We start from the raw sequence: 26,718 nt of genomic DNA on the forward strand, positions 1-26,718 counted from the left end.
AAAGTCATTGCTTGATTACTCCATGTGGTGGCACTTAACAAATGATTAGTTGCAAGAACTGTCTTGTTAAATGAAGTGCATAGGCAACCACAGGCACAGACATAGCCACCTTGTTCTTCATCATCCTGAACATACACAGTGTATGTACTTTAAACACATACACTTATTTGTAAAGATGTACAGGGATTGGCTTGTATTTTATCCTCTTCGTTTACACAGATGGTGTGATGTCTTGCAATATGTTGAGTATCGCAGAATCACAGTATCATGGTATCATCTTTATCGTGGGAAATATAACGTGATAATACCGTATCATGAGATGGCCTGTGATTCCCACCCCTACCATACAGCAACATCTTGTTAAAACAGCAGTTGTCAAACCACAGAAGTTTTACAATCTCAAATTTTTATGGACACCTACACTCACTTACAACATTCCCTCTAAAATGTAGGGTATTTACAAGGGCTTCTCTCCATCTACTTTTTAAGAAATTTACACTAGATGTTGTAACATTTCTGGATTCGTCCAGGACCCCAGGTCTAGCTGTATTACATAAGTGACATGTCTTCATTTAAAGCTGGAGACACTGTTCTTGATAATGTAGTCTATAATTAAAATTGCAGCTCTTGTGGTTTGAAAATTACACTCATTCAAACTGCAGTTTTAATATGAATTCAATTAATATATCTGTCCTATTAGCATCACAATACATTATATTCATCTTGCCCCCATTTGGCCTTGAGGATGCTGACCTTGGGCTTCTTTGCATCCCACTGAATTTTCTATGAAGAATATATAAGCTCTGTGTCCATAATTGAATGTCTCCACAATAGGTGTACCTTCAAGGGAATTTAGTCATTGTAAGAGGTATTCACAAACTTTTGAAACATGCTGAATAATTCAAGTGAGTTTTACAGCTATTTTCTGTGATGTGTGGCAATAGGGAATGCTGTCGGTGGAAGATCTGGAGGCTCAGGAGGAGCAGTCAGAGACTGAAAAAGCTGAGTAAGTGAAATTGACAGATATATATTTAAAAGATAAGTAGCCTCAACCAATTGTTATTCAGAAAGTGAAATCAGAATGAGTCTAGGCTGGAGTTCAGTATTAAAGGGGAGATGATATGAAAATTACTTTTTGGTTCATGTTCACATTAACTTAGGGAAGTGGATTCTACCAAACCCCAGACTTTGAAACAAGACCACCCAGTCTTTTTTTTTTTTTTCGCTGAAATCAGAAAATATGGGATTATAACATAATGCAATGGAAAAAAAGAGCACTGATTAAATGTGGAGAAAACAAGAATGAAGAAGAAAGATAACCAACTGAAAATGGCTAAAAACCAGAGCTGGTTTTCCTCACTCCTGGGCTCTCATGCTGAACTGAGCTGTGATTCATTCTAACAGGTGCTGGAACTGGTCATTCTAAACAGGGCTGTTTAGACAGGAAGAATGCTGCTGTGCTGTTTGATCTTTGTTGTGTTTTGTCCATTGAGCTGTTAACTTATGGTAAAAGAGTAGTTGCATCCCTTTTAAAGAAGCAATCAGGCATATCCTCTAACAGTTATTCTTAATGTGAAGTTGATGTTTATCAGACTCTGTAGTAAACCTATTTTAAACATGGCCACCTAGTGTCAGGGACCGACTCAGGGACCGAGCATGAACTGGCTCAATCACTGAATTACCAACCAATGTCATTCTTTATCTGAGTTGTAAAAATGTAGAAACTTTTAAACATTTTTCCTTTTTTTTGGGGGGGGGGGGTTACTTGGTTGCTCCTTTTAAATATCAGATTTGTTTTTTTACAGAAGAGAGGAAAATGAAAAAAAAGACAAGAAGGAGCTGAAACCCAAAAGAAGAATCAGGAAATCTATATTACAAAAAGCAGCAGAGACAGATGTTCAGGAATCAGCTGCTTGGAAAACGATTTGCTCTCAGAAAACTAAACTGCTTGTAAATCTGTACATTTTATCTACTTTTCCCCTCTATTTTTCCATTTTTATTTCTCTTATATCCTTATAAACCTGCATTATATCTTGCTCAATAATCAAAAACACAAGAGTAAAGCTGCTGAAAATGAAGGTCTTGCTAGCAAGTCTGTGCTTTACACAGATACTGTATACTGTATGTATCTGCTCTGACATTTCTATTCTATTCATTTCAGTGTTTCATTTGTTTCATGCTCTAAAAGCAGTTTTAGATTAACATGTGTAAATATAGAATAAATAATAATATCTCCATCTGCTTTCCACAGAATTGTTTTGCCAGGAATTTCTACAACATGAGAGTTCTTGCGCTCTGTGTGGCTTTCATCATCAATTTCATCCTTCTCTTCTACAAGGTGAAACATCAATTTGTATTGACTCATTGATTACACTGTATAAACATGGATATAGATTTCCATTTTATACTTTAATTACACAGCAAGAATGATTTTGTAGTGATTGATGATGCTCTTCAATTCCACTGCCACACCACTAGAGCTGAATCTAAAACATCTTCCTCTACACTATGTAGTACACAGTGTAGTATTTATTTATTCATTATCTGTAAGCACTTATCCAGTTCAGGGTCATGGTGGGTCCAGGGCCTACCTGGAATCATTGGGCGCAAGGTGGGAATACACCCTGGAGGGGGCGCCAGTCCTTCACAGGGCAATACACACTCGCACATTCACTCACACCTATGGACACTTTTGAGTCACCGATCCACCTACCAACGTGTGTTTTGGACTGTGGGAGGAAACCAGAGCACCCGGAGGAAACCCACGCGGACACGGGGAGAACACACCAAACTCCTCACAGACAGTCACCCGGAGCAGGAATCGAACCCACAACCTCCAGATCCCTGGAGCTGTGTGACTGCGGCACTACCTGCTGCGCCACCCCAGCGGTGTAGTTGTATTAGTTTTATAGATCTTTAAAGTGCACTGTTTAAGGAGTTGGTCAATGTTTGGGACAGAGCAGAGTTTACATGAGGTGCTCTAAGAAATTAATACAAAGCATGTATTTCACACGTAGTTCCACTTCACTTTTAGTTATTTTTTTACATTTTTTTCATCCCTGATGTCCATACCATGTCTGAGGAAATCTCTTGCTATGAATTTGCTGCTGTCTGCGGTGTCTGTGTGTGGAGGAGAGGAATTCATGCTTCTTCGGTCAGACTACTTATGTAGTCGTCATACTCTACGCCGATGCGATACATCGTTACATTTCTGTTTCATGTTCAGCTGCTTTGGAGCTTTCATATATTTTCTGTGGACATAAGTTTCTAATAAACTGGCTTTTTATAACTTGTTTAAGGTCTCCTCTGAAGCTAAAGATGGAAGTGAGGATGCTGTAACTCATCTAAGCGAAGAAAACAGAGATTCAGAGAGTGTATATTTTGTCCTGGGGGAGAAAGGATACATGGAGCCTGTTCTCCGCTCTCTAGCAGTCTTACACACACTTATTGCTTTCTGCTCTATCATCGGCTACTACTGTCTGAAGGCAAGTATGGTTGTGCAGATACACACATGCTGCACATGTCTACTAATAAATGAAACAATTGTTTTCATTGCAGCTTTCCTGTAATAGGCTTGCTTCTGTAGTTCCAGCACACCTGTGCAGGTTATCCAGTATTATACAGAGCTTGATTACCCAGCTCAGGTGTTTGGAGCTGGAGTGTGACATGTGTAGAGAATAATGGGACAGTCCTTGAGCACTAATTACTTAAATAGCTCTGGTGTGGAGGATTTGTAAAAAAAAAAAAATAACTGCATAATTTTGTTATTCCCTGGAATCATGACTCACTTTGCTGAATGGTAACCATTACTATGGTTTCCATTGTAACTAAAACTTCTTTTAAAGCCATTTATAAACTTATATTCATTCATATTTAATTAAATAACTAAACATTATAAAACATGTGAGGTACATCATTTCTTACCGTATTTGGCACTGTACCAATTTTTTTTTGTTCTTTAAGAAGGCAAAAAATAATATATCTCAAATAATCTGGAATGTTTACACAATTGCACTTATTAATAATTTTGACAAGAAGTCATAGTGTGGTCTTTTTGTTGGTTATTTCTGACAGGTTCCATTAGCGATTTTTAAGAGGGAGAAGGAACTGGCACGTAAGCTGGAGTTTGATGGCCTCTATGTTGTAAAGCAGCCCTCTGAGGAGGATATCAAAGGCCAGTGGGACAGACTGGTCATTAACACTCCGTAAGAACCTGTTACTCTGTTATAAACCTGTAACAGGTGTTGTTGTTTATCTTCTAACAGCAGAAATAAACCTGCTCTGTTTTTTCCATTCTCAGATCATATCCAAGTAATTACTGGGATAAATTTGTGAAGAGGAAGGTACAGATTTAAGCTGATTTGTGTGTTATACTAAAATGGTCACACTGAATTAACCCTGCATGAGCCAACTAGAATATGATCACTGTGAAAGTTACTATTTCTTTAATTTGCAGATACTATTATGTTTCAATATCTTTTACTCAGTAAGGGCTAAGGGACGTTCTGACTGATTTTGCATCTCAATGATTGCATTGTGGTGAGAATTTGAAAATAATTGGTGGTGTTCCTCTTGAATACGGCATGCAGTATGTTATAGCATACTATATTCTGATATTATGGATTAATTCTGAATAATTGTGATACTATTGAAATGTTTATGTATTTTAAATGTTTTTTTTTTCATTAAATTGATATTGTTTACATTTTTCTTAAAGGTATCAACAAACACAAGAACAGATTCTACAAGTGTTTCTTTTTGTGGGAAAGAAATTTGACTTTTACTGTGGTCAGTAAAAGTGCACAATACTTTTAACTGAGTATAGATTTTGTACATTGTGTGTGTGTCTGTGTGTGCTTTTTTTAATGTGTCAGGTAATGGCTAAGTACAGTGAGTTGTACGGGTCAGCAAAGGTCAGTGAGCTGCTGGGTTTGGACAAAACGTCGCTCGACTTCAGCACTGAGGGTCAAACCAAGAGGAGATCAGCCCCAGAGAGTCTGATTCCCGCTAAGTGAGTTACTGCAATTTACTAATTAAGATAACCATCCTATGTTTTTTTTTTTTTTTTTTTACAAAATACAATTTAATATTTTGTTACAATATTGTAATCTAGAGCTTTTATTGTCATTCTGCTGTACATTGTACAAAAATATCATTCAAAGCATAAACAAGGAATGGTGAATGTTCTTAACTCATCTAATTTAATCCAGATAATTTTTGAATATTTTTAGACATTTCCCTAAAATATAATTTTAAAGTGAAGAGCAACTGGAATTTGAAACAGGGTTTTTTTAAATTGATCTTTAAAAATTAATTAATTAATTCATTCATTCATTCATTATCTGTAACCCTTATCCAGTTCAGGGTCACGGCGGGTCCAAAGCCTACCTGGAATCATTGGGCACAAGGCAGGAATACACCCTGGAGAGGGCCATTAAAATTTCTTTTTTTTTTTTTTGTTACAATGCAAGTGCAGGCATTTCACTTAAATATTCATGTACATTTGCATTATTTAAATTGACATATATGTAAAAAGAACCAAATAAATTTTTTTTACTCCGTGTAATCTGGAATCACTACTGAAATCAGAGCGATTTAAAAGATGGAAACCGTATAAATGACAAAAACGCCATTTGTGGAACATTTTGTGACTTTTTTTAAGGCCAGATAAAACCTGAATTGTGCAAAGGAACATAAGAGGAAAATATTGCAAAATTTCCAGAATCTAAGAAGCATTCATAAATATGCCATACATTTTTGCATCAGTGCTTAGTGTGCATCTATGATGATTTTTTTTTTTTGTAATTTCAGGTTGAGTGCCATTGATGTGAAATATCAGATATGGAAACTAGGAGTAGTATTCACTGACAGTGTAAGTTGTTTGTTTACTCGTGAAATTTTTATAATAGTAAGACTGAAGGCTGGGCAATTAATGGAAATCATAATCATTAATAGTTCCTTTTTGGTTAAATCTGTTAATATGCCTCCCACTGTGTTTATGTGCTGTCTCTTTAAAACCATACAATTTTTTAATTGGGATTTTTTTCCCAATTCAATTTGCCACATGGAAGTAACATGGAGGAGAACCTAAACACAGAGGCCTACTGAGCAACTTGAGCAGCTTGTACCAGTGAAAAATGTCTGTCATTTGGAGGTGCGTTTAGACTTAAGTGAAGATGACAGTGAACATAAAGACATAAAGACTTTTTAGCGACCAAAAATAGTACCAGCAGTCTGTTTCAACACTTGAAGCACAATCACATCACAACAGTACCTGGCTCAAACAAAGAGACTGACAAGCTCCCAACAACATAAAAAAGCAATAATCCCAGCTTTAATACTTCAGAATATTTACAGTACAAGCTTCGTCATTGAAATATGAGGCAAAAAAACAATCATTTTTTAAACATGACAGATAGTAATATGTTCAATTTTTACCGATATTGATTTGCAGTCATATTGCCCAGCACTAGCAAGATGGTTTATGGCTTATAATAGTTGTCAAATAGTTCCTTTCACTTTGGTCATTGTTTCTTTTTCTGTCTTTCTCTCTCTCTTCTGGTCTCACTCTGTCTTCTCTCAGTCATTCCTGTACCTTGCCTGGTACATGTTGCTGTCAGTCCTGGGCCATTATAATAATTTCTTCTTCGCTGCACATCTGCTGGACATTGCCATGGGCTTCAAAACATTGCGCACCATCCTGTCATCTGTCACTCACAATGGCAAACAGGTACATTACCTCAAGTATTATTTTAACTGTGTGTGTGTTGGTGTGTGCACAATCACTGTTCATCAATGTGTTTCAAACCCAAATCAATTCAGTTCAGGTCACTGTTCATCTCCTTCACACTATGTTGTGTCTATATTCACATTTATAGCATTTGGCAAAATGATGAACAGTTTAATACAGCACAGATGACGTAGTCTTGGTCAGGGGTACTCATTGTAGTATGGTGTTCCTCGCTGAAAAGGGCATTGAAACCCAGTTGGCCTTGTGAATGCTGAAGTTGGTACACACTAGAACAAATAAACACCAGCCATCATATTCACACAGCTTTTTTTTTTTACCACACTTGTGGTGATATCCACAGCATGAACGACAAAACCTCCTATATTTCTAAAACAACATACACAAGTTACAGTGACCATTTGGAAAAATGTGTATCTCCTTTTTGTCAATTTTTGGTTTATTATATCATTTGAACACAGAAATTGTCCTTCACATGAAGACAGAATGTATTTTTTCTCCTTTTCTAAAGTTACTGTTTACAGATATGTTTTTACTTGGAAAGTGACAATATACAGGGGTTGGACAATGAAACTGAAACCTGTCATTTTAGTGTGGGAGGTTTCATGGCTAAATTGGAGCAGCCTGGTGGCCAATCTTCATTAATTGCACATTCCACCAGAAAGACCATGTGCATCCAATGGTTCAAACATTGTATCCTGAAAGCAGTGTCATGTATCAGGATGACAATGCACCAATACACACAGCAAGACTGGTGAAAGATTGGTTTGATGAACATGACAGTGAAGTTGAACATCTCCCATGGCCTGCACAGTCACCAGATCTAAATATTATTGAGTCACTTTGGGGTGTTTTGTCAGGAAATGTTTTCCTCCACCAGCATCATGTAGTGACCTGGCCACTATCCTGCATGAAGAATGGCTTAAAATCCCTCTGACCACTGTGCAGGACTTGTATATGTCATTCCCAAGACGAATTGACACTGTATTGGCCGCAAAAGGAGGCCCTACACCATACTAATAAATTATTGTAGTCTAAAATGACAGGTGTTTCAGTTTCATTGTCCAATATGTATATATAATGTGTGTGCACACGCATATGCGTTGTATAACTTTGTTGCTTTTGGTGTTGTGTTTTAGTTGGTGTTGACTCTGGGACTCCTGGCCGTGGTGGTGTATCTCTACACTGTAGTGGCCTTCAACTTCTTCCGCAAGTTTTACATCAAGAGTGAGGATGCAGCATCTGTGGACATGAAGTGTGATGACATGCTGACGGTAGTATCTCTCTTCTCTTCTCTCTCTCTCTCTCTCTCTCTCTCTCTCTCTCTCTCTCTCTATCTCTCTCACTCACTCGCTTACTCTGTTTCTCTCTTTTTCAGTGTAAACCAACAGAGAGCACTTCTAATTGGCTCTGAACTCTATCCACAGATAGGAAGTAGTTGTCAGTGAAAGCTGCCTCACTGCATCTTTACTATTATTTGAATTTCCAGTAAGAACATGACATTAAATTTTAAGTCATATTCTCTATACAGGGGGATAAATATCGAGGTCATAATGACTCTTGGCAGTTGTAAGGATATTTAGGATAATATTGTTTATACTGTTACACAAACTCCATTTCCAGAAAAGCTGTGACACATTCTAAATTGGCACAAAAACTGAAATCTGTACTTGGTTAATTCACACGAGCATTATTTAACTGACAAAGGGACAAAAATGCTTTAAATATAATATAATATAAAGTTTTAAATTATTTATACTAATTTAAGGATAAGTTATGTTACCATGGAAACTACAGACCCCGTTTCTGGAAAAGTTTGGAAGTTTGAAGTTTGATTGGTTAAATCTCTTGAACCTTTAACATTTAATTGACAACAGTAAAAAGTAAAAGGTTCAGTATTTTGTATATAAAAACTAATTTAGAATTTTAATGCCTGCAGCACTCTAGGACAGAGGTATTTTTATCCTTAAGTCACATTTCCTTTTTCCTCTTTTGGGAACTCTTTTAGGTACTGAGAATAAATATTCTGCTGCCTGAATCCCCTCTTCACAATACACCATTAAAAATAACAGTGCTAGCACATGCATTATGTTTTTAAGCCATGCATGTAGAGTTAAACTTGCTATCATCATGCTGAAATAACCATAGTTTTCCAAAGACAAAACATCACCTTAATGGCAGCATATATCTCTCTTAAACCCAAATATATGCCTCCACCTCAATGGTGTCTTTACAAATATGCAGATAGCTCATGCTGCGAGCACTAATAAATCCCTGATTCTGTGACAGATATAAAATTTCACAAAATGTACATTTTTTTCCGTGAAAACAAGCTTGTCAGCTTGGACTTATCTGACCACAGCACGTTTCCAGCATGTGCTCAAAACAGCAGTGCTTCTGCGTAGAATCGATGGATGGCTTTGCCCTTGCATACTTAAAATTCAGGCTGAATTTACTTATGCAACAACAGACTGTTAAGTGAAAGGGTTTTTCAAACTCCTCAGCCCATATGTATATATTTATTTTATTTAGTCTGACAGGTTGAAGGTCAGTCAAGTTTGGAGTGTTGTTTTGCACTTTATAGACTGAGATTTCTATGGGTAGATGGTGAAAGACCTAAATTGTTTGCAATGAGCCATGAACCATCTTTGCTGCAGTGACTGAGCCTTTGGTTTGGTGTTTATTTTATAATATCATGCTTATTTGTGGATTGTGGATTGTTTAAAAATGGAAAAATATGAATGTTCTATATTTTTTACACTCTTATTTTGCCCCATTTTTTTTTTTTAATACAATCAAGTTGGTCAGTAAAAACCTTGAAATTTTTTTGTAGGTTTTACAATTAATCTTTTTAATTTACTTTTATTTATTTATTTATTTAAAGCAAAATATTCCATTTTCTTTCCCAAAAGAAGGGTTTTTACTTAATTTTGTAAAGTAATATTAACATGTCTACCAGTTCAAAACTGAAGAAATAAACAGAATTTTAGACAGAATTTTGTTGGAAATCTGTTTTTGTTGAATTTTTCCTTAAAGGATTCTCTCTACGACCCAAGCTATGGTCTGCAGGTCATCTGTTGACAGGTGGATAATACACGTGTACATATTGATTGGCTAATAAAGTGCATGTTAAACACTTTCAAATCCTGCCAAATGCCAAAGAAAAGGGCATGGGCTTAGTTATCTGATGAACTCAATAACAGGTCTGGTGCTTACAGTGTGTGTTTTGTGTGTTCAGTGTTATATGTTCCACATGTATGTTGGAGTGAGAGCTGGAGGAGGGATCGGTGATGAAATCGAGGACCCAGCTGGAGATGAGTTTGAGTTCTATCGAGTGGTTTTTGACATCACCTTCTTCTTCTTCGTCATTGTTATCCTCCTGGCCATCATTCAGGGTGAGGCTAATGAAGGGTGCCACTACTTTAGTAGTGTCGCAGTAAAGATATAGTGTCATGTGCAAAGGTTTGGACACCCCTGATCAAATCATAATCAAGATAAATGAGCAAATTTAGATATGGCCCCTTTCAGCAAATACAGGGGTTCATCATTTTCTACTTAGATTCTGTTTATCAGTTTGCCTTTGAAGTTCAATCAGCCATTTATTTTAGCCACCAAAAATTAGGAAACATTTATGAAAATGATTTATTATGTTTGTATTTTCTTCTATAAAATGCAGTTAAAGTCTTAGCTTAAACATGTTTATACTCTATACAGAGGGTCCCCCATATGGGGGCTGCATGTTTAAAGGCTTAGTATTGCATCTCTGAAACATCCGGATCACAAATTTCAGTAATGTCTGTTTCAATAGCTTCTACTATAAACTATTTTGTAACTAAATTTCATAGCAGAAACAGATTTTATTCCAGAACCAAATCAGTATCAAAAATAGATAGATTCAACTTTGTCATTAGTCAATCCAAGCACAAAGCAATGAAATGCACTTAGAAATGTTAAATAATAGGCATATAGACAATATATAATATAAACACAAGGCATGTGGGCAGCACTTGCCTTGCACCCAATGATTCCCGGGTAGGCTCCGGACCCAGCATGACCCTGAACTGGATACAGATAATGAATGAATGAACACAAAATATACTGTAAAGTTTGTAGTCTATTGTTATACGTGTAAGCAAATATGGATTCCATTGTTTAGGAAATGCCTATGATTCCTCATATTTGGAGAACCCTCCTGTCAGCCACAGTGGAACTATTGTACCACACTGTCACAGTTGGTCAGTACGCTCTTGATGGTGTATTGATACAGGTTTGTGAGGATCTGAGGAAAAAGATGATCCTCCTTTAGTCTCCCCAGAAACTGAAGATGCTGCTGCACCTTCTTAACCAGATGTGAGGTGTTGAGGGTCCATGAAATATCTTTGAAGATGTAGAAGAAAAGCAGGATGAGTGCACACTAGATAACTACCATTATTCCATAATATTAAGGAGATATTAAAAAGCTCATGAAGGTACTGTAATATGCCATGTTTCATTGCTTTATAGACATTTTCATAAAATAACAAACAAGCAAAACATGACAGGGTACAAAGGAGGCATGTGGGGCTATGCATAAATAACACATTACATTCTACAACACTTTCATAAAACCAGTACTGAGAGCAAATTGAAACTAAAATATGGATCTAGACAGAAAAAATACACAGAGAATTTTTTTTTATGGATTCCCCTGCCTGTTGATGTATATGAACTCTGATGTATCCATCTTGGCATCATGTATTAGCCCAAATGCTTGATGATGTCACCAAGATCGCCATGGCCTCTTTCACAGTGATGTGTAAATCACTGGACCAAAAAAGAAAAGCCCTAAGCGATAACATCTATGCTTCAAAATGGATAAAAACCATTCTCTCTAATGCTGCTTTATATTATAACTGTAGACGTATGAAGGCAACACAAATATTACATGTAAGTCACTGGCCAGAACGTTTTTGTCAATATCAAGAATAGCCTTGAATGTTTACTGTTTAAGTGTCCAGTCACAAAATACAAGCATTAAAAATAAGATGTCCTTACATTCTGCATGTACGCTTTAGCTATTCCAGCAATGCTGTTATCATGGCTGCATGCTGGTATCAGTCAAATGTTGTTGCACGGCACAGAAAATGACACATTTTATAGTACGTTTTACAATGACAAATATTCATTCTGTGATTTCATTTCATTTTTGGACATCTCTCGTCCTTCAACACTCTCATTTTTTTTTGCTGTGAATGCTCCAATCTGTTTATCTCTCATTGTGCATTTTACACTGTTTAACCCTGCCTTCGTCCATTTATATAAACACATTAACAGATGTACTTAGATGTGGGCGTGGTTTTCCCACTTGACCATGGAAGCAGACCAAATTAGAATTAGAATACTGACTACCTCAGACTACCTTCTTCAAATATAGAATATTAGATTTAACTGTGAATGCATTACTGACGAACAGAAAGGTCACCTTTCTAAAATGGGTAATAATGTGCAATATTTAAGAATTATTTAAGGGCTTTGAGACTTTTCCCTTTTGCCCATATTACAGTCAGAAATATATACACCTCCCTGATGATGGGATGTTTATCTTTTTCCTCGTGTGCGTGTGTTCACTGACGTGTATTGGTAGGTTTGATCATTGATGCCTTCGGGGAGCTGAGAGATCAACAGGAGCAGGTGAAAGAAGACATGGAGGTAAGATTCTGACATTTACCATGGATGTCCTAAAAAACCATCAAGAAATCACCCTCCAATCAGATGCAGAAGTCTCATTTTCATTGCAAACTCTGATAATGCCAATATGTCCATGAGATCACATGTTATTTTCAGAGAATCTCACAACAATCACATTAACATAAGAATTAGAATAAATTTATTGGCCAGTGTGCTTGCACACTGAGGAATTTATTCTCCAATCCATGCAGTGAAACACACATTTACATACACACTAGTGAACACTAGGGGGCAGTGAGCACACTTGCCCAGAGTAACATAGAGTTGGAAAATTGAACCAGACTGATTATAGCATCCTGATTCTTATGACTTTTTATATAAGGTCTACAATATTCTGTATATTGTTGCAGTCAGCTGTTCATGCTTTGAAAATGTCAGCTGCCTTTTATATTGTGTGAAAATTGAACAATTAAAATGTCTACATATCACTTGGCGTGTGACTTCTATACCATCGAGAATGATTATTTCTCACCTGTACAGTTATTTTTTTGGAGATCAAGTATTTGTTATTTTAATGTGTAATATGTATTATTATTATTATTATTATAATTATTATTATATGGAAAACCACTTTTATGATTAGAGGTATCTACATTTTTTACTCAGATTGCTTCTTGCTCTTGTGATTACTTGTTTCAATGTCAGCAGTAATTACTGCCTGCTCCCAGCACTGGGACTGCCATCACACTGCTGCCACCACCCATTTACTCAGTGTCTTTATTGTTTGTGACCTCTTTTCAGGGTTAAGTGGATTTCTCTGTGACACGTGGCAGTCTCATTTCTGCTCGTTCTCCCCACTACAAGTCTTGTTATCTGGATATAGATTAAGCCTGGTCTTATTAACACTGCCCAGGGGGTTATCCTCCACTGAAAACTTTATTTTAGGCTTAATCTGTGCTAGGGAAACTGGTAGTGGATTTCCTCGGTTTGCTGAAGTAGCTTCATCTTTTACCTCTGCAGACAAAGTGCTTTATCTGTGGCATTGGGAGTGAATACTTTGACTCGGTGCCTCATGGCTTTGAGTCTCACACTCAACAAGAACACAACCTGGCCAACTACCTGTGAGTACAGCTTTAGACTCTGTTTTAATTTAACTACAGTTTTAGCCACAGATTTAGGGTTAGACATCTTGCACAAGGACTCTTAAGGGTGAAGTGTGGCGTGCTTTCCCAGGCAGAGAATCAGACTTCTGTTTACAAGCCAGGGAAAGCTGTGTTACCCACTACATCATACCATACATCACTCTGGGTCACTGCTAGCATGCTTGTTGGTGGTGTTAGCATTAGTGACCTAGCTACCTAATGTTTACGAAATATTTACAATGTGATCACTTGAATACAGTGATAGCTGCAGGTACTAATATACCACTTAAAAATTGTAATGTTGCTTGCTGATTGGCCTTTACCCAGATTGGTAAATAACACACTAAACTGTGTCTGCATGTCTTAAAGTTTATACTTGAATGTCAAAACACAACAGTGAAGACAAACTGTTCAAACATAGTGAGTAACACCACTGCCTTCCACATCGGGGTTTGATTGTTGGCTTGGATAGGAGCACCACCCCAGTATAAGTCTTTGGCCAAAACCCAGTCTCACACTTACTCATGGTATTGTCACATATATAGGAGACTGCAATTTGTAACATAGTCACATATTTTCAACATTTTATGCGACAATACCACAATCATTAGTATATGGGTAATTACCATACAAACACTATGTGACAGTAACACGAAAACTCTTCCTCATTACTCTCGTCATTACTCAAATAACATAGAAAAAGGCATAATGCGAATTACATATCATAGGTTGTTATTCCAACAAAGGCATAAAGTGTTTTATTATACTATTTCTCCTAAACAGTGCTTATTATTGGTGTCCTACTTTAGCTTTAACTCTAACAAGAACATTTCTTTCACTTAACGTTATTGTGACTAATTTTCAGAAGGTTAATACTGAAAAGGGCATTTCTGTAGTGATTATTTGTTTTGATATTTTAGCAAATAATGAATTAGTAAGGTTATATTTTCTGTAATGGTAATGACGCCTGAAATGAGGAAGATTTTTCGTGTTACTGTCGCATAACACGGAGCACTGATACGAGTGTTTGTATGGGAATTTCCCATATACTTATAATTGTGATAATGTCACAAAAAATGTAGAAAATATGCGACTATGTCACGAATTGCAGTCTCGTGTATATATGTGACTATATCACGAGTAGGTGTGAGACCGGTTGTTGGTCAAGACTTCTGACACAGTTTGCCATAGATAACAGGACAACAGTTGCTCAAATAAAGGTTAGAACTTGGTAATTCTAATGTAGATAATTGCACTTGTTAGAGACTGCTTTCTTAAGATCTTAAAAAGATTTTTTTTTCTTTGTATCTAATATTTTTATACTGAGAGGTGAAATAGCCAACTCTGCAGGGGCATATCCCCCCAAATGCCTTAAATTATGCCCCCGTGTAACACTTCAAATTCATCCTTGATTCTTAAAGCCATGCTGAGGTGTGTAGTTGAAGGACTGGCACCCCTCCAGAGTGTGTTCCCATCTTGCGCCCAGTGTTTCTGGGTAGGCTCCGGACCCACCGCGACCCTGAGCTGGATAAGCGGTTTCAGACAATGAATTAATGAATGAATGAATTAATGAATGAGGTGTGTAGTTGAAGAAAGAATACAAACAGTGTGTTTGAGTGTATTCAAGAAGTGAAAATATTACAAAAGAAAAAACCTATCATTAAACTATCCAGGAAAATTATTACACTCCACCCCAAAAAATAAATAAATAAATTAAACAGCCCCCAGCAATGTTTTGGACTTGTAAGTTAATGAATGTGCCTTGTAAGTTTGTCTGCATTTCCTGTGATTTCTTGCCTGCAGGTTCTTTGTGATGTACCTCATCAATAAAGATGTGACAGAGCACACGGGACAGGTACATCCACAGCTCTCAGCCATTCCTCCCAGGCGTGTAAACTTCACATGAGAAATCCTCTCAGCTACTGCACCATGAATCGTACAACAAATAATAATGCCTCAAATGAGGTCTGCCAATCAGTGTGTGTTTATGAGAAACCCCTCTGTTATTGCTAAACACAATAGGGCTATTGATCTTTGTGTCAAATAAATATTTATCTAAGTATTTAGCGATGATCCCCTTTTTGGATCTGCCATTTACTTCCGGCACAGCTTAACGAGCTGGCTGAGCAGAACAGTTGCACAGTTGGGGAGGGGGAGGGGCACTTTCTTTATAAATGTACATATATTTTCTGTATAAAATGTGTTTTACTAACTTTTTCATTGTAAACATTTACAGCCCCCCCCCCCCTAACATATATCAATACCAATTTACAACTGGATTTAAAAGGCTGAGTACATTAGACCCAAATATGACTGCCCCAGTGTGCTCCGACTTTAAATCAAGAAGAATGTAATCACATGTAATAACTCCAACCATTTTGCTCAAACCTTCAGCTTTTCAGATGAATACATGAAGCACGTTTTGCTTGTTTTAATGTACACTGATTATATGTCAAATGGTACAAACTGTATTTAAGCTGGTTTTGTACATGACATTGATATAGCTCTTTATTTTCCTCAAACAGGAATCTTATGTATGGAAGATGTACCAGGAGCGCTGCTGGGAATTTTTTCCTGTTGGAGACTGCTTCCGTAAACAGTATGAGGATCAGCTCAGTAAGGACATTACTATAAATATTCAAAAATGAAGGAGTATCCTTATGTTAGCACTCTGGATTGATTCTACACCCTTCATCGCCTTTTATTATCTTACACTGTATAGAACAGTTGGAAAAGCTCTCCCTAGACTTCTTCAGTTGGGATTTTTTGCATGCTGTATTTCATCCAACCAAACTACTGTATATTTTATCGTTTACTTATGTTGATTCACTAGTAAAATGCACTCTGAGTTTTGTTTTGCTTTTACATTGTTCTCTTTTGTACTTTGAACGAATGAATATGAAAAATACCAAACATTTTATTCTTCGTATCTTTATGGTGAAAATGAAGATTATAATGCATGCGTTCGTTTGTGAGTTCCGGTCTTTGTTCTAGTGGCTTCTACCATCTATGTTCTAATTTAAAAATCTGAATTATATTTTTCATTTATGCTAAATATCAGTTGCAAATGAGATATACACAGTTAAGCCCCTCAGCGATTCACTATGAGGGGCATTTAGTATGACACTTTGTGAAGATTTATAAGGAAATCATCAGCTCATTTTGATCATTAATATTGTTGCAGTTGCTATTTGGATTTCAAAAAATTTCAATACTGTGGAGAAATCAGCCCAAACTACTTCTCAGTTTTGGCAGAAAAAAAATAAATTAGGATCACATCAAATCAATTAAAATATGGTACTTTCAAAACGATTTGTCAATCTTCAGTACTTGGTTGGGAATCCCTTTGCTTTAATCACTGCCTCAATGCGATGTGGCATTGAGGCAATCAGCCTGTGGCATTGCCTGGGAGTTATGGAAGCCCAGATTTCCTTGATGCTTGCTGTCAGCTCTTCTTTGGGGTATTCTCAAGAGGAAAATAAGGGGCCACCAGACCCAACACCAAAGGGCTTTAGGTCCGGCGAGTTGGCTGGCCAAGTGTGATTACATAATATAATTTTTAAATTAAAAATCAATATTTGTTTAACTACATACATATGCAGAGTACTTATACCTATAATTACTTCATTTCAAATTGCATGCCATTTGCACAGGAAAGCAGAATATATATATAAGATTCAGGTCACCATTTCCAAAGGCAAAAGGTTATAAAGCCCTATATAATGACTTTTTAATACACTTAGTAACAGCAGAAACGATGGATGAACCGAAGTCTCCAAACCTTTTTTTAGCCATTCTACTAAATGAACTACCCTCATTTACAGAACATCCAGCTAAATCACCCTCAGTGTGTAATCCTTTCACCATTTTGGGTGAAGTTGACAGCAAGTTGAGGTTGGCAAAAACAGAGTTATTTTATATTCCCGAGACTTTGATATCTGGCTCTTTTTTCAACGTCGGTACAGGTAGAGGGAATAAAACGGATCACAGTTGACTTTTTCCACCTCCGGCTGAAATGAAGTCTGCTCCAGTTGAATGCTCATATGAAACGTATCTCTGTGTTAGACTGTTCTTTTCTTAGAGGCAGATAGAGAGATGGTCCTTTTGTATTCAAAATGAAAAGGGTTTGTCTGTTTAAGGGTTTCTCTGTCTCAACCTTCTCATTTTTTTTCTGGCTGCCCCTCCTGCCTTTCCACTTTCTCCAAGATCTTGTCCTACCCTGGGTTTTAGTGTTGAATATGTCCAAACATTTGTAAGCACTTCCTATTAGAGAATTCAGCTATATCAGGTGCATCCATTGTGAAAAAAAAAAAATTGGCCACATAATGTAGCATTTGTATGAACCTTTGAAAGACTGCATCATTTAATTGTCGTCTCAACATTTGTTCACTCGAGTTATTCTGCAACAGGCTACAGAAACAACTCTCCATTTCAACGTGTGTGAGATTGGGGTGAAAGGAATGAAAAGCTAAACTGCTGTGAACTGAAGGGGTGGTCATACAAAAAATGTCATGTTTGTGACATTTCAAACATTAATGATTCAAAAGAGATTTGTTTCCATAGAATGTAGATGAAAAAGGTTTTAAGACTTCAGCATATTCTAGATTATATGATCTAACATTTGTTTTCAGATGTGGCCACCTTTTGGCAAATCTGCCTTTTTTTTGCAGCTTTCAGTTTTTCCACATTCCAGCATTTTTCACCACTTCTTCCAATACTTCTCTCCTCCTTTCTCTCTCTATCTCTCTGTGCTTCAGGCATTCTGACCGTGAAATTAAAGGCAGACCCACGTCATGTGCAGCCTCTTGGGTCCAGCGTTAGTGACTAAACCACTGGAGCATTCGGTCTCTGTGTGTGTGACAAGAGTGTGTTCTGCTGATATAAAATTCATTATCAACAAAACAAAGTACAGAGACAGAGCAGATTAACTGGAACCTCACAGTGAGAGCAGCAGTAATAGACAGGGAGGCGGGTCATATTTTGGTCATGTAGAATAAATTACTCATTTTTATTTGCCACTTGAGGGAATGGTCTATGTTTACATTCAAAGACTTGTACCAGCCAGAATTGGTACAATTCTGGTCTGATAAAATTTCTGGTTAAATGTTCATTACAAATACCACATTCAAATTATCAAGGATAAGCAGGCTGTAAATATTTCCAAATGAGAAATATGGAAGTATGCTCTGTATACTCAGTTTGCTCACTTTCACCTTGCTCTTCAAAGGTCAGGAACCCCAAAAGAACCCCCACAGAACAGGTATGATCATTCTCAGTCATAAAAGTGCTGCTGGAGTTTTTAAACAGCGTTGGTCAGTTGAGCTGAGAGAATGGATAGTGAGTGTAGAAACGAGGTTGTCATAATGCTATGGTTAATCTGTGTATAAGCCATTATTTTATAAATGACATAATGCACTACTTAGGCGGTAGGCAAATTCCACTGGGTATTTGTCTTTTTTATTAATCTGACTAAAGTAATACTGAAATGATTATCCACTGTTTTTGATTAAATAGGTATTTAATTTTGATTGAATTTGAATCAAATTCATTGAATCAGTTTATTCCTAGCAAGGTATATACATGAATGTCTACATTAATGTTTTCTATTCTGGCTGACAATTGTTCAGATGATGCTGAAAATGGCTGCAAGTAAACATAACCATAGTGAATATAGTGGAATTCTCCTAGAGACTATTTCAAAGCCAGTAAAGGAATATGGATGGTGATAGTAAGAAAAAAATGGTTTATGATTTATTTTTAATGACTACAATAACAGTTGCTTTAAAACCAAACCCCAGTCTAGAACATATGACCTTTCCACAATTTTTGACAATTCTTTGTTTGTATTATCTGTGGTTTCTGTGGCCAGTGTAAGATGAATGAGGGTCTGGGAGGATGATGATATCTCCTGTGACCACTTCTAGAGCAATAATGACCACCTGTATGTGGAAGAGAATAGAGTGGTCTGTGATCGATGGCAGGAATGTGGCAGGCTGGGTAATGCAGTCAGTTTGTGGTTTGTATTGACCCTGCTGGCCTGAGTGTAGCCTAGGGTTGGCAGCTTTTAGCTGCATGAAAATCAGACAGACCATGTGTCTACTATTTGCTCTGCCCCTGAGAAAACAACCTATTGTTTATTCACTGTGGGCTGGTGTCCAGGGCGTGGGTGTATCCCACTCCAGACAATATTTCCTTTTCAACATGGAACTCAAAATGCTGTGTGGTCCAGAACCAGTCTTGATCCCTGTCCTGGAGCCTGTCCCTGTGACTTCTGTTTTCTGAATGATGTATAAATAAATTAAGATGCATATTTAATTGCTTTTTTGAAAGCATCTGTTACAGTGAAATAATGGGTTCACTTAATGTTCTTTCTCAATGCCCAGCATAAAGCAGAATGGCTTGGCCTGTAGTATGTGTCACAATCCACATACTAAATAATGGGTTTAAAATAGCACATATACAAAATTGATGTGCTGCTAAGCATCATATATGTTTTTTGAGAGGCAGCTGCTGCTTACACCAATCTTACAGTTGAAAACCATTGAGCATAAGTGAGAGGGTTAGAGTAAGAAGCTCAATCATCTGACTAGAATGGCACTTGACAACACAGCTCTAAAAGGGAAGGAAGCTGTCAAGAAGCTTTTACTGAAAAAAAGATAATTCGCAAATCAAAAATAAAGCTGCTGTGGTTCTCATAACGGACTGGCCAACCCAAAGCCCAGACTTCAGAATCACGAAAGGTTTTTGGGAGTATTTTGATTGGATTGGGAGCTGCAGCCAAATTCTAAGCCTATAGAAAAAAGCAAAAGCAAATCTCATTTCTTAATTTTTACCCCTACCCCTAGTTTTCAAGTGTTATAAGCTGTAACATTTAAAAGCTTCCCCTACGAAATGGGATGACCCTTCAAGAGCCTGGTGCTTTATCAGAACACAAAACTGCAAGGCTTCAGTGGCACTCTGCTGACTGTTTGAATTTTAAAGTAGCCAAATTTAGGACCACAGGCCTTCCGCAATCATATATTATCACTCACTCCTAACTCTCTGTGAGCTGAAGGTGAAATCAGCTAGTTATTCTGCGTGTTTTAGTTTGTAATTTCCACCATCCAACTTAAATGCTGCAGAAGCCATAGACGCTATAATGTAATTGCTTAGCCATTTAAAGTAAAACTGGAAATTCAGAGACATCAAAAAAAAAAAAAAAAGTACTAGCGTTGTGTTACGCTTGCTATGAAGCAAAGGGACATATAGCATTAAGCTACATTGAATTCACCCATAGAACAAAGCATGCAGTACTTGACAGATATTTTGACATGAAATGAAGCAAAAGTGCACAGTACTGCACGTGTTAACAATAAATGCTAATAATTCTGTATTCATTTCATCGTTTCATGGTTCAATGCAATGCACTCAGTCCAGCTGAAAGTCCCACAAAGACGAGCCTGAATGTGTGAGGTTATTATCACCGCTGGCCTGCTGCTTCATTCATCACAAAGTGTACGGCTAACAGCACTGTGTTAGCAGGCAAGGTTTTTAGGCTGTGTGCAGGGGGTCTCTGGTTGCATGGAGCTTTCAAATCACTAAACCTCAGCTTGTGTCTGGCACTGAGTGAAAATCCCACAGAGTTAAACCGGGGTAAAGCTAACTCCACAGGGGTGGGCTTTTAGCACTGTAGGTGTTCTTTTGACCTGGGTGATTTAGCAGTGCATCTCTCCATCAATCTATCCATTCATGCAGTATTATATACATCAGTCCCTCTAGTCAGACAGCCAGGAAGTATGTAAATGTTTCATCCTGCCACTCACATGTCCAAAGAATATGTTTATTTGCATGAATGGGAATTATAATTAGGACTCAACATTCAGCCCCCTAATCTGCAATGTAATACACTGTAATTAATAACTGTAGCTGTCACTCCACATTTTCATTCCACTGCAGTGAAATGAGTAAAATGTGGTCTTTGTCTCAATGGGATGCGGAAAAAAGCAAACTGTGTATAGTTGGGAATTGGGAAAAGAAAGGAATGTGATCCTTTGTATGAGTACAGATATTATGCAAAAAAATAAAATAAATAAATATATCTGAAATAAACGTTCACTTCCCGTCCATTAATCTGTGGCATTGCGAGAGTGGAGGACTCCTCGGGTCGAAATATGAATTAACGAAGATGGTTATTAGAATTTGAGAGCAGGGAGATGTGTGGTTCTGCAACTTTAATAAGGTTCCAGTTAACCGGTTTGTTTCAGCTGACTAGGATTCTATATTACTGTAAAAGACCTTTGCATAGATATGACCTCACTGAAGGTAGATTGGAGCTTTTAAAAACACTATATACAGTTCCCTCCCTAATTATTGGCACTCCTGGTTAAGAAGTGTTCTTTGGCTTCTAATAAATTCTGTTTTTTAAAAAATAATATAGGACAACAATGCAAAAAAAGTGAAAAATCCATTATCTGTAACCGCTTATCCAATTTAGGGTTGCGGGGGTTCCAGAGCCTACCTGGAATCATCGGGCGCAAGGCGGGAATACACCCTGGAGGGGACGCCAGTCCTTCACAGGGCAACACAGACACACACACATTCACGGACACTTTCGAGTTGCCAATCCACCTGCAACGTGTGTTTTTGGACTGTGGGAGGAAACCGGAGCACCTGGAGGAAACCCACGCGGACACGGGGAGAACACACCAACTCCTCACAGACAGTCACCCGGAGCTGGAATCGAACCCACAACCTCCAAGCCCCTGGAGCTGTGTGACTGCGACACTACCTGCTGCGCCACCGTGCCGCCCAAAAAGAGAAAAATCTAAGCTTTAATTCAAGTGCCTTTATTTGGTGGGAAAAAAGTCTCACATTGTGAGAAATAAATCTTTTGAATGAAATCATGTGTGCCACAATTATTGGCGCCCCTGGTGTTAGTACATTGTACAGCCTCCTTTTGCAAACAAGACAGCACTTAATCTTCTCCTATAACTCTTCACAAGATGGAGAATACAGAAAGTGTGATATTCAACCATTCCTTCCAGAGTCCTGGGTCTTCTCCTATGCACTCTACTCTTCAGCTCACCCCACAGGTTTTCTGTTTGGTTGAGGTCTGGGGACTGGGATGGCCATGAGAGTAGCTTGATTTTGTGCATCGTGAACCATTTTTGAGTAGATTTGGCCACATGTTTAGGGTCATTATCTTGCTGAAAGTCCCAGTGACGACCCAGTGATCTTCAGCTTTCGGGCAGAGGTCACCAGATTCTGATTCAAAATGTCCTGATATTTCAAACAGTTCATGATCCCATGTCCTTACAAGGTTCCCAGGTCCTTTGGAGTAGAAACAGGCTCACAGCATCACTGATCCTCCCCCATACTTAACAGTGGGCATGAGGTGTTTTTCTGCGTACTCATCCTTGGTGTTACCAGACGCACTTAGAATATTTGTTGCCAAAAAGCTCTATCTTGGTCTCATCTGACCAAAGAAAAGTGGTCCCAGTTAAAATCCCAGTACCGCTTGGCAAATTCCACCTGTTTACGCTCATGAGAATAACTCAGAAAAGGCTTTCTCCGTGCATGCCCCCGAACAGCTTTTTGTCATGTAGGTAGCACCTGATGGTTGTTTGGGAGAACCTCGTAACCCCAAGATGCTACCATTTGATTCAATTCTCTTACAGTGAGCTTTGGAATACTTTTTACTTCTCTTACCATCCTTCTCACTGTGTGTGGTGCAAGATACACTTACATCCTCTTCCAGGCTTGTTTGTCACAGTTCCAGATGTTTTGAACTTTCTGATGATTGCTCTGACAGTAGATAAGGGCATCTGCAGGTGAGTGACTATTTTCTTGTAGCCATTGCCTGATTTATGAAGATTGACACACATCTGCCTTACTTGAATAGTGTGTTCTCTTGTCTTTCCCATGTTTAAGAGTGAGTAAGAGAAATAAGCCTCTGTGTAGCGTCATATTTAAACCCCAGAGAAACAGGAAGTGATGAATTACTAATTAAAGGTATATATACACACACACACAGGTGCGCTAGTTGCACTTTTAGGTTTGATTTGTTTTAAATACAGTCTATCGTTTCAAAGAAATATACATCTTATCAGCTTCAGTAACTTCATACTGTAATCAGGGCACTACTTGTTACGAAAAAAAAGTCCCTGAGCAATACATTAATTTACCTATATCAGCACCAAATAAAGAAGTCTTACCAATCTAAAGATCAAATTAGCAGTTATTTTATGATGTTTGCAGAAACAAAGAGAGATTCCAAAAGCAAAAGACCTGACCAAAAGAAAAAAGAAAAAAACAGAAACAATGAAAGCAAAGACTGGCATAATGAAAACAAAAATCAATATCAAAAGGTGAAAAGGTTACCAAGTATATATTTAAAAATATATAGTTTTGATATATTTTTTCTCTTTTGCATTCACAATATTTGCTTGCAGATTTATTTTTGCTTTTGTAAAACTTTTGACACAAAATTCACTCCATAGAATATGGTCTAGTGTGGTCTGAGGAACACACATTTATACCCCATTTTGCAATCTTGTTAATCATTATCTACTAGAACAGAAAACAGGGTCTGATACAATTTGACCTCTCGTAACATCCTGAGCACTGTCTTAAAACTGATAGGTTATCATATGAGCATAGGTTTGGGAGTGTGTGAACCTACAGTAGGGGTGTGCAATATGACTATATTAGATCGTGAACGATAAGAATTTGTCCACAATACACCATCACAGGGAGATTGTTGGATTGTGCTAATGCACATTCAAGCCGCTGCAGTTTTTATAAGTTGATCACGTACCATATTGATATTACACATCAGTCGAATGGGCCGACTGTCAGGACAGATAAGTGGTGCCATGAATCCTGAAGAACCCATAAACACAAACAAAGGATACCAGTGTTTACGTAGGTCATTCCTACATAAAAAGCAAGACCAAATTTGAGTCAATCCACTCATTAGTAATCATCATGTATGTGTAAAGATGACTTGCAAAAAGAATAAAAAGCAAAAGTTCAAAATAAAGTACAACAAATAAAAAAATAGTTTAAATATGTTCCCCTTGTATCTCTGCTATGGCCGTGTAGCTTGGGCTCTCAGCTTTAACGACACGTCCATCAAGTCTGTAGACCAATCAGGGGCACTGCTCATCCAAGGAGGCAGAGAAGCAAACATGGCACCTAACGGACGTGCACCACAAGAGACGATGCAGACAGTTTCATATGGCTACAGCAATCAAAATAAACAACAATTAAAACAATAAATAAGTATTCAAAGCTTAGATCCCTTTACTGTCTGCACTGTAAAAAGAAATCCGTAAAATTTACGGTAAAATACTGGCAGCTGTGGTTGCCAAAATTTCACCGTAAAATATACGGTCACATTTTTGGCAATCATAAATTTTACGGACTGTTTTGTTTACACTATATTTCTGTTAAAACAACAGATATACACTGTAAAAACATGGTATTTACCTAAAAATAACAAAGTAAATTAAAGTAAAATTAACGTGTAAATTGTGTGACAAATTAGAGAAAGGAGACTGAGATATAGCCATATTTAGATATAGCCAAAATGCATCCTGTATTCAGCCCTTAAAAGGAGATATTGCTGAAAGGACTAAAGAAATGTTTGGTATCTGGGTGCCACACACGGAACACAGGCTGATGGTGAACTTTCCTGACCAACACACATCTTGTCATAACATGCACAGAAACACAAACACACACACCAAAATCAATAAGTCTCAAAGACAGAAGAAAACAAAGAAACTCTGAAAATCACAGAAAATATGGAGAAGCAAAGCATGCTGGGAGCTCCCTAATGAGTCTCAGCTCCTCCCAGTCCTTGGACAGTTGTACCGTCCCCAATGGTTTGTGGGTTTAACAGTGAAATAATGTATTTTTTACAGTAAAAATATGTAAAACCTTTTTAGAGTTTACAGTCATTTACTGTCATGGTTTTACAGTTTTCCACCGTAAAATTCACAGACATTTTTTACAGTGTGCCCTTTCCCTACTGAGACCATTTAAACACAGGAGGGGAGTGAGGGAGGTGGCCTCAGTCTACAGCGGAAAATCAAGACTAAATATCAGAATAAATCGAGGTAAGTCAGAATGTTTTTCCTGTTTGATGAGGGTAAAAAAGCCATTTGGAGAGGAGCATGAGATTAGTTTGTCAGAGTAGTTTTCGAGATCGTGTTCCTGCAAAAAAAAAAAAAAATTGTGATAACGTATTTTTGCCATATCGCCGCTTGTATGTAAGATGTCGATGCCCCTTGCTTGTGCCACTGTCACCCAATCGTAAGATGCTACCAATCAGGGGCCAAGTTATGGCGATGGGCGTTTACAGTGGCCAGAAAATGTTTCTGATCTGCAATTTTTGGATGGAAGAAGAAATGTTTCGTACAGTACTGGAGAGACCAGTGAAGAGAAACTTAGAGGTAAATGCATTAATGAGTGGTTGTAGTAATAAAGTGATTAGGTTTGTGTGTGAAGGTGAACGTATTTGAGAGTGTGCATAGGCTATTCATATTGTAAGAGGGAGCGAAGCACAAGATTGGATATTGCTGGTGGACATAGGTAAAAAAAAAAAAACTGCAGGTCCCAGAGTGCATTGCATTAACAACACTGAAGCCAGATAGCCTTTGTATAATGTAATTACCATGTAAAAGCCTTTGTATAATGTAATAGCGTTTGTATAATGCAATTACCATGTAATTACCTTGTTCCAACTATTTGGGGCAAGCTGAAGACAGACTGGTTGTCCCCAACACACCAATATCCCTTGTAATGTTAACATTTGTATGCTGATATTCATAGGGTTAATTGCCTTCCAAGTTAACCAACTCTCAGTATGCAATGGATGATACCATTGATACCATCAAGTATCTTTGGATGATATCATTTTAGGGTCTGCTTGGAGATTGGACAGCCTAATTTCTATGGTAATTGAAGAGGTGTGGCTAAGGGTGGGACGATATCTGTGTTATTCCTAAAAGGGTTTGTCCAGAGAGTTTTTAGACTTGTTTAGCAAGAGACATGCACACCCAATAAAAACCATATCTCCTTTTTTGAGTCTCCTCTCCTATTTTCAGGAAACATCTTGCCAGCAGGAACCAACAGCTTCCAGCAACGAAAGTAGGAAAAAAAAGTAAAAGACAACAG

The 26,718-nt window shown here is 37.6% G+C and overlaps 1 protein-coding gene across 1 annotated transcript in view; it reads left to right on the forward strand.

The window, feature by feature from the left end:
• The window catches only part of ryr2b (ryanodine receptor 2b (cardiac)), an 88,452-nt gene extending 71,992 nt beyond the window's left edge, over positions 1-16,460 (forward strand). Inside the window, exons 89-103 of the mRNA XM_066671888.1 lie at positions 945-1,006; positions 1,806-1,950; positions 2,252-2,338; positions 3,300-3,485; positions 4,075-4,205; positions 4,301-4,343; positions 4,875-5,011; positions 5,812-5,872; positions 6,584-6,730; positions 7,888-8,022; positions 9,987-10,143; positions 12,372-12,436; positions 13,436-13,536; positions 15,361-15,412; positions 16,083-16,460. Of these exons, the coding sequence (XP_066527985.1) occupies positions 945-1,006; positions 1,806-1,950; positions 2,252-2,338; positions 3,300-3,485; positions 4,075-4,205; positions 4,301-4,343; positions 4,875-5,011; positions 5,812-5,872; positions 6,584-6,730; positions 7,888-8,022; positions 9,987-10,143; positions 12,372-12,436; positions 13,436-13,536; positions 15,361-15,412; positions 16,083-16,205 (1,632 nt within the window). The 3' untranslated portion in view covers positions 16,206-16,460. The remainder of the gene's footprint in view (positions 1-944; positions 1,007-1,805; positions 1,951-2,251; positions 2,339-3,299; positions 3,486-4,074; positions 4,206-4,300; positions 4,344-4,874; positions 5,012-5,811; positions 5,873-6,583; positions 6,731-7,887; positions 8,023-9,986; positions 10,144-12,371; positions 12,437-13,435; positions 13,537-15,360; positions 15,413-16,082) is intronic.
• The last annotated feature ends 10,258 nt before the right edge of the window (positions 16,461-26,718 follow it).

This window comes from Hoplias malabaricus, chromosome 1, assembly GCF_029633855.1.
Source record: "Hoplias malabaricus isolate fHopMal1 chromosome 1, fHopMal1.hap1, whole genome shotgun sequence".
NCBI lineage: Eukaryota > Metazoa > Chordata > Actinopteri > Characiformes > Erythrinidae > Hoplias > Hoplias malabaricus.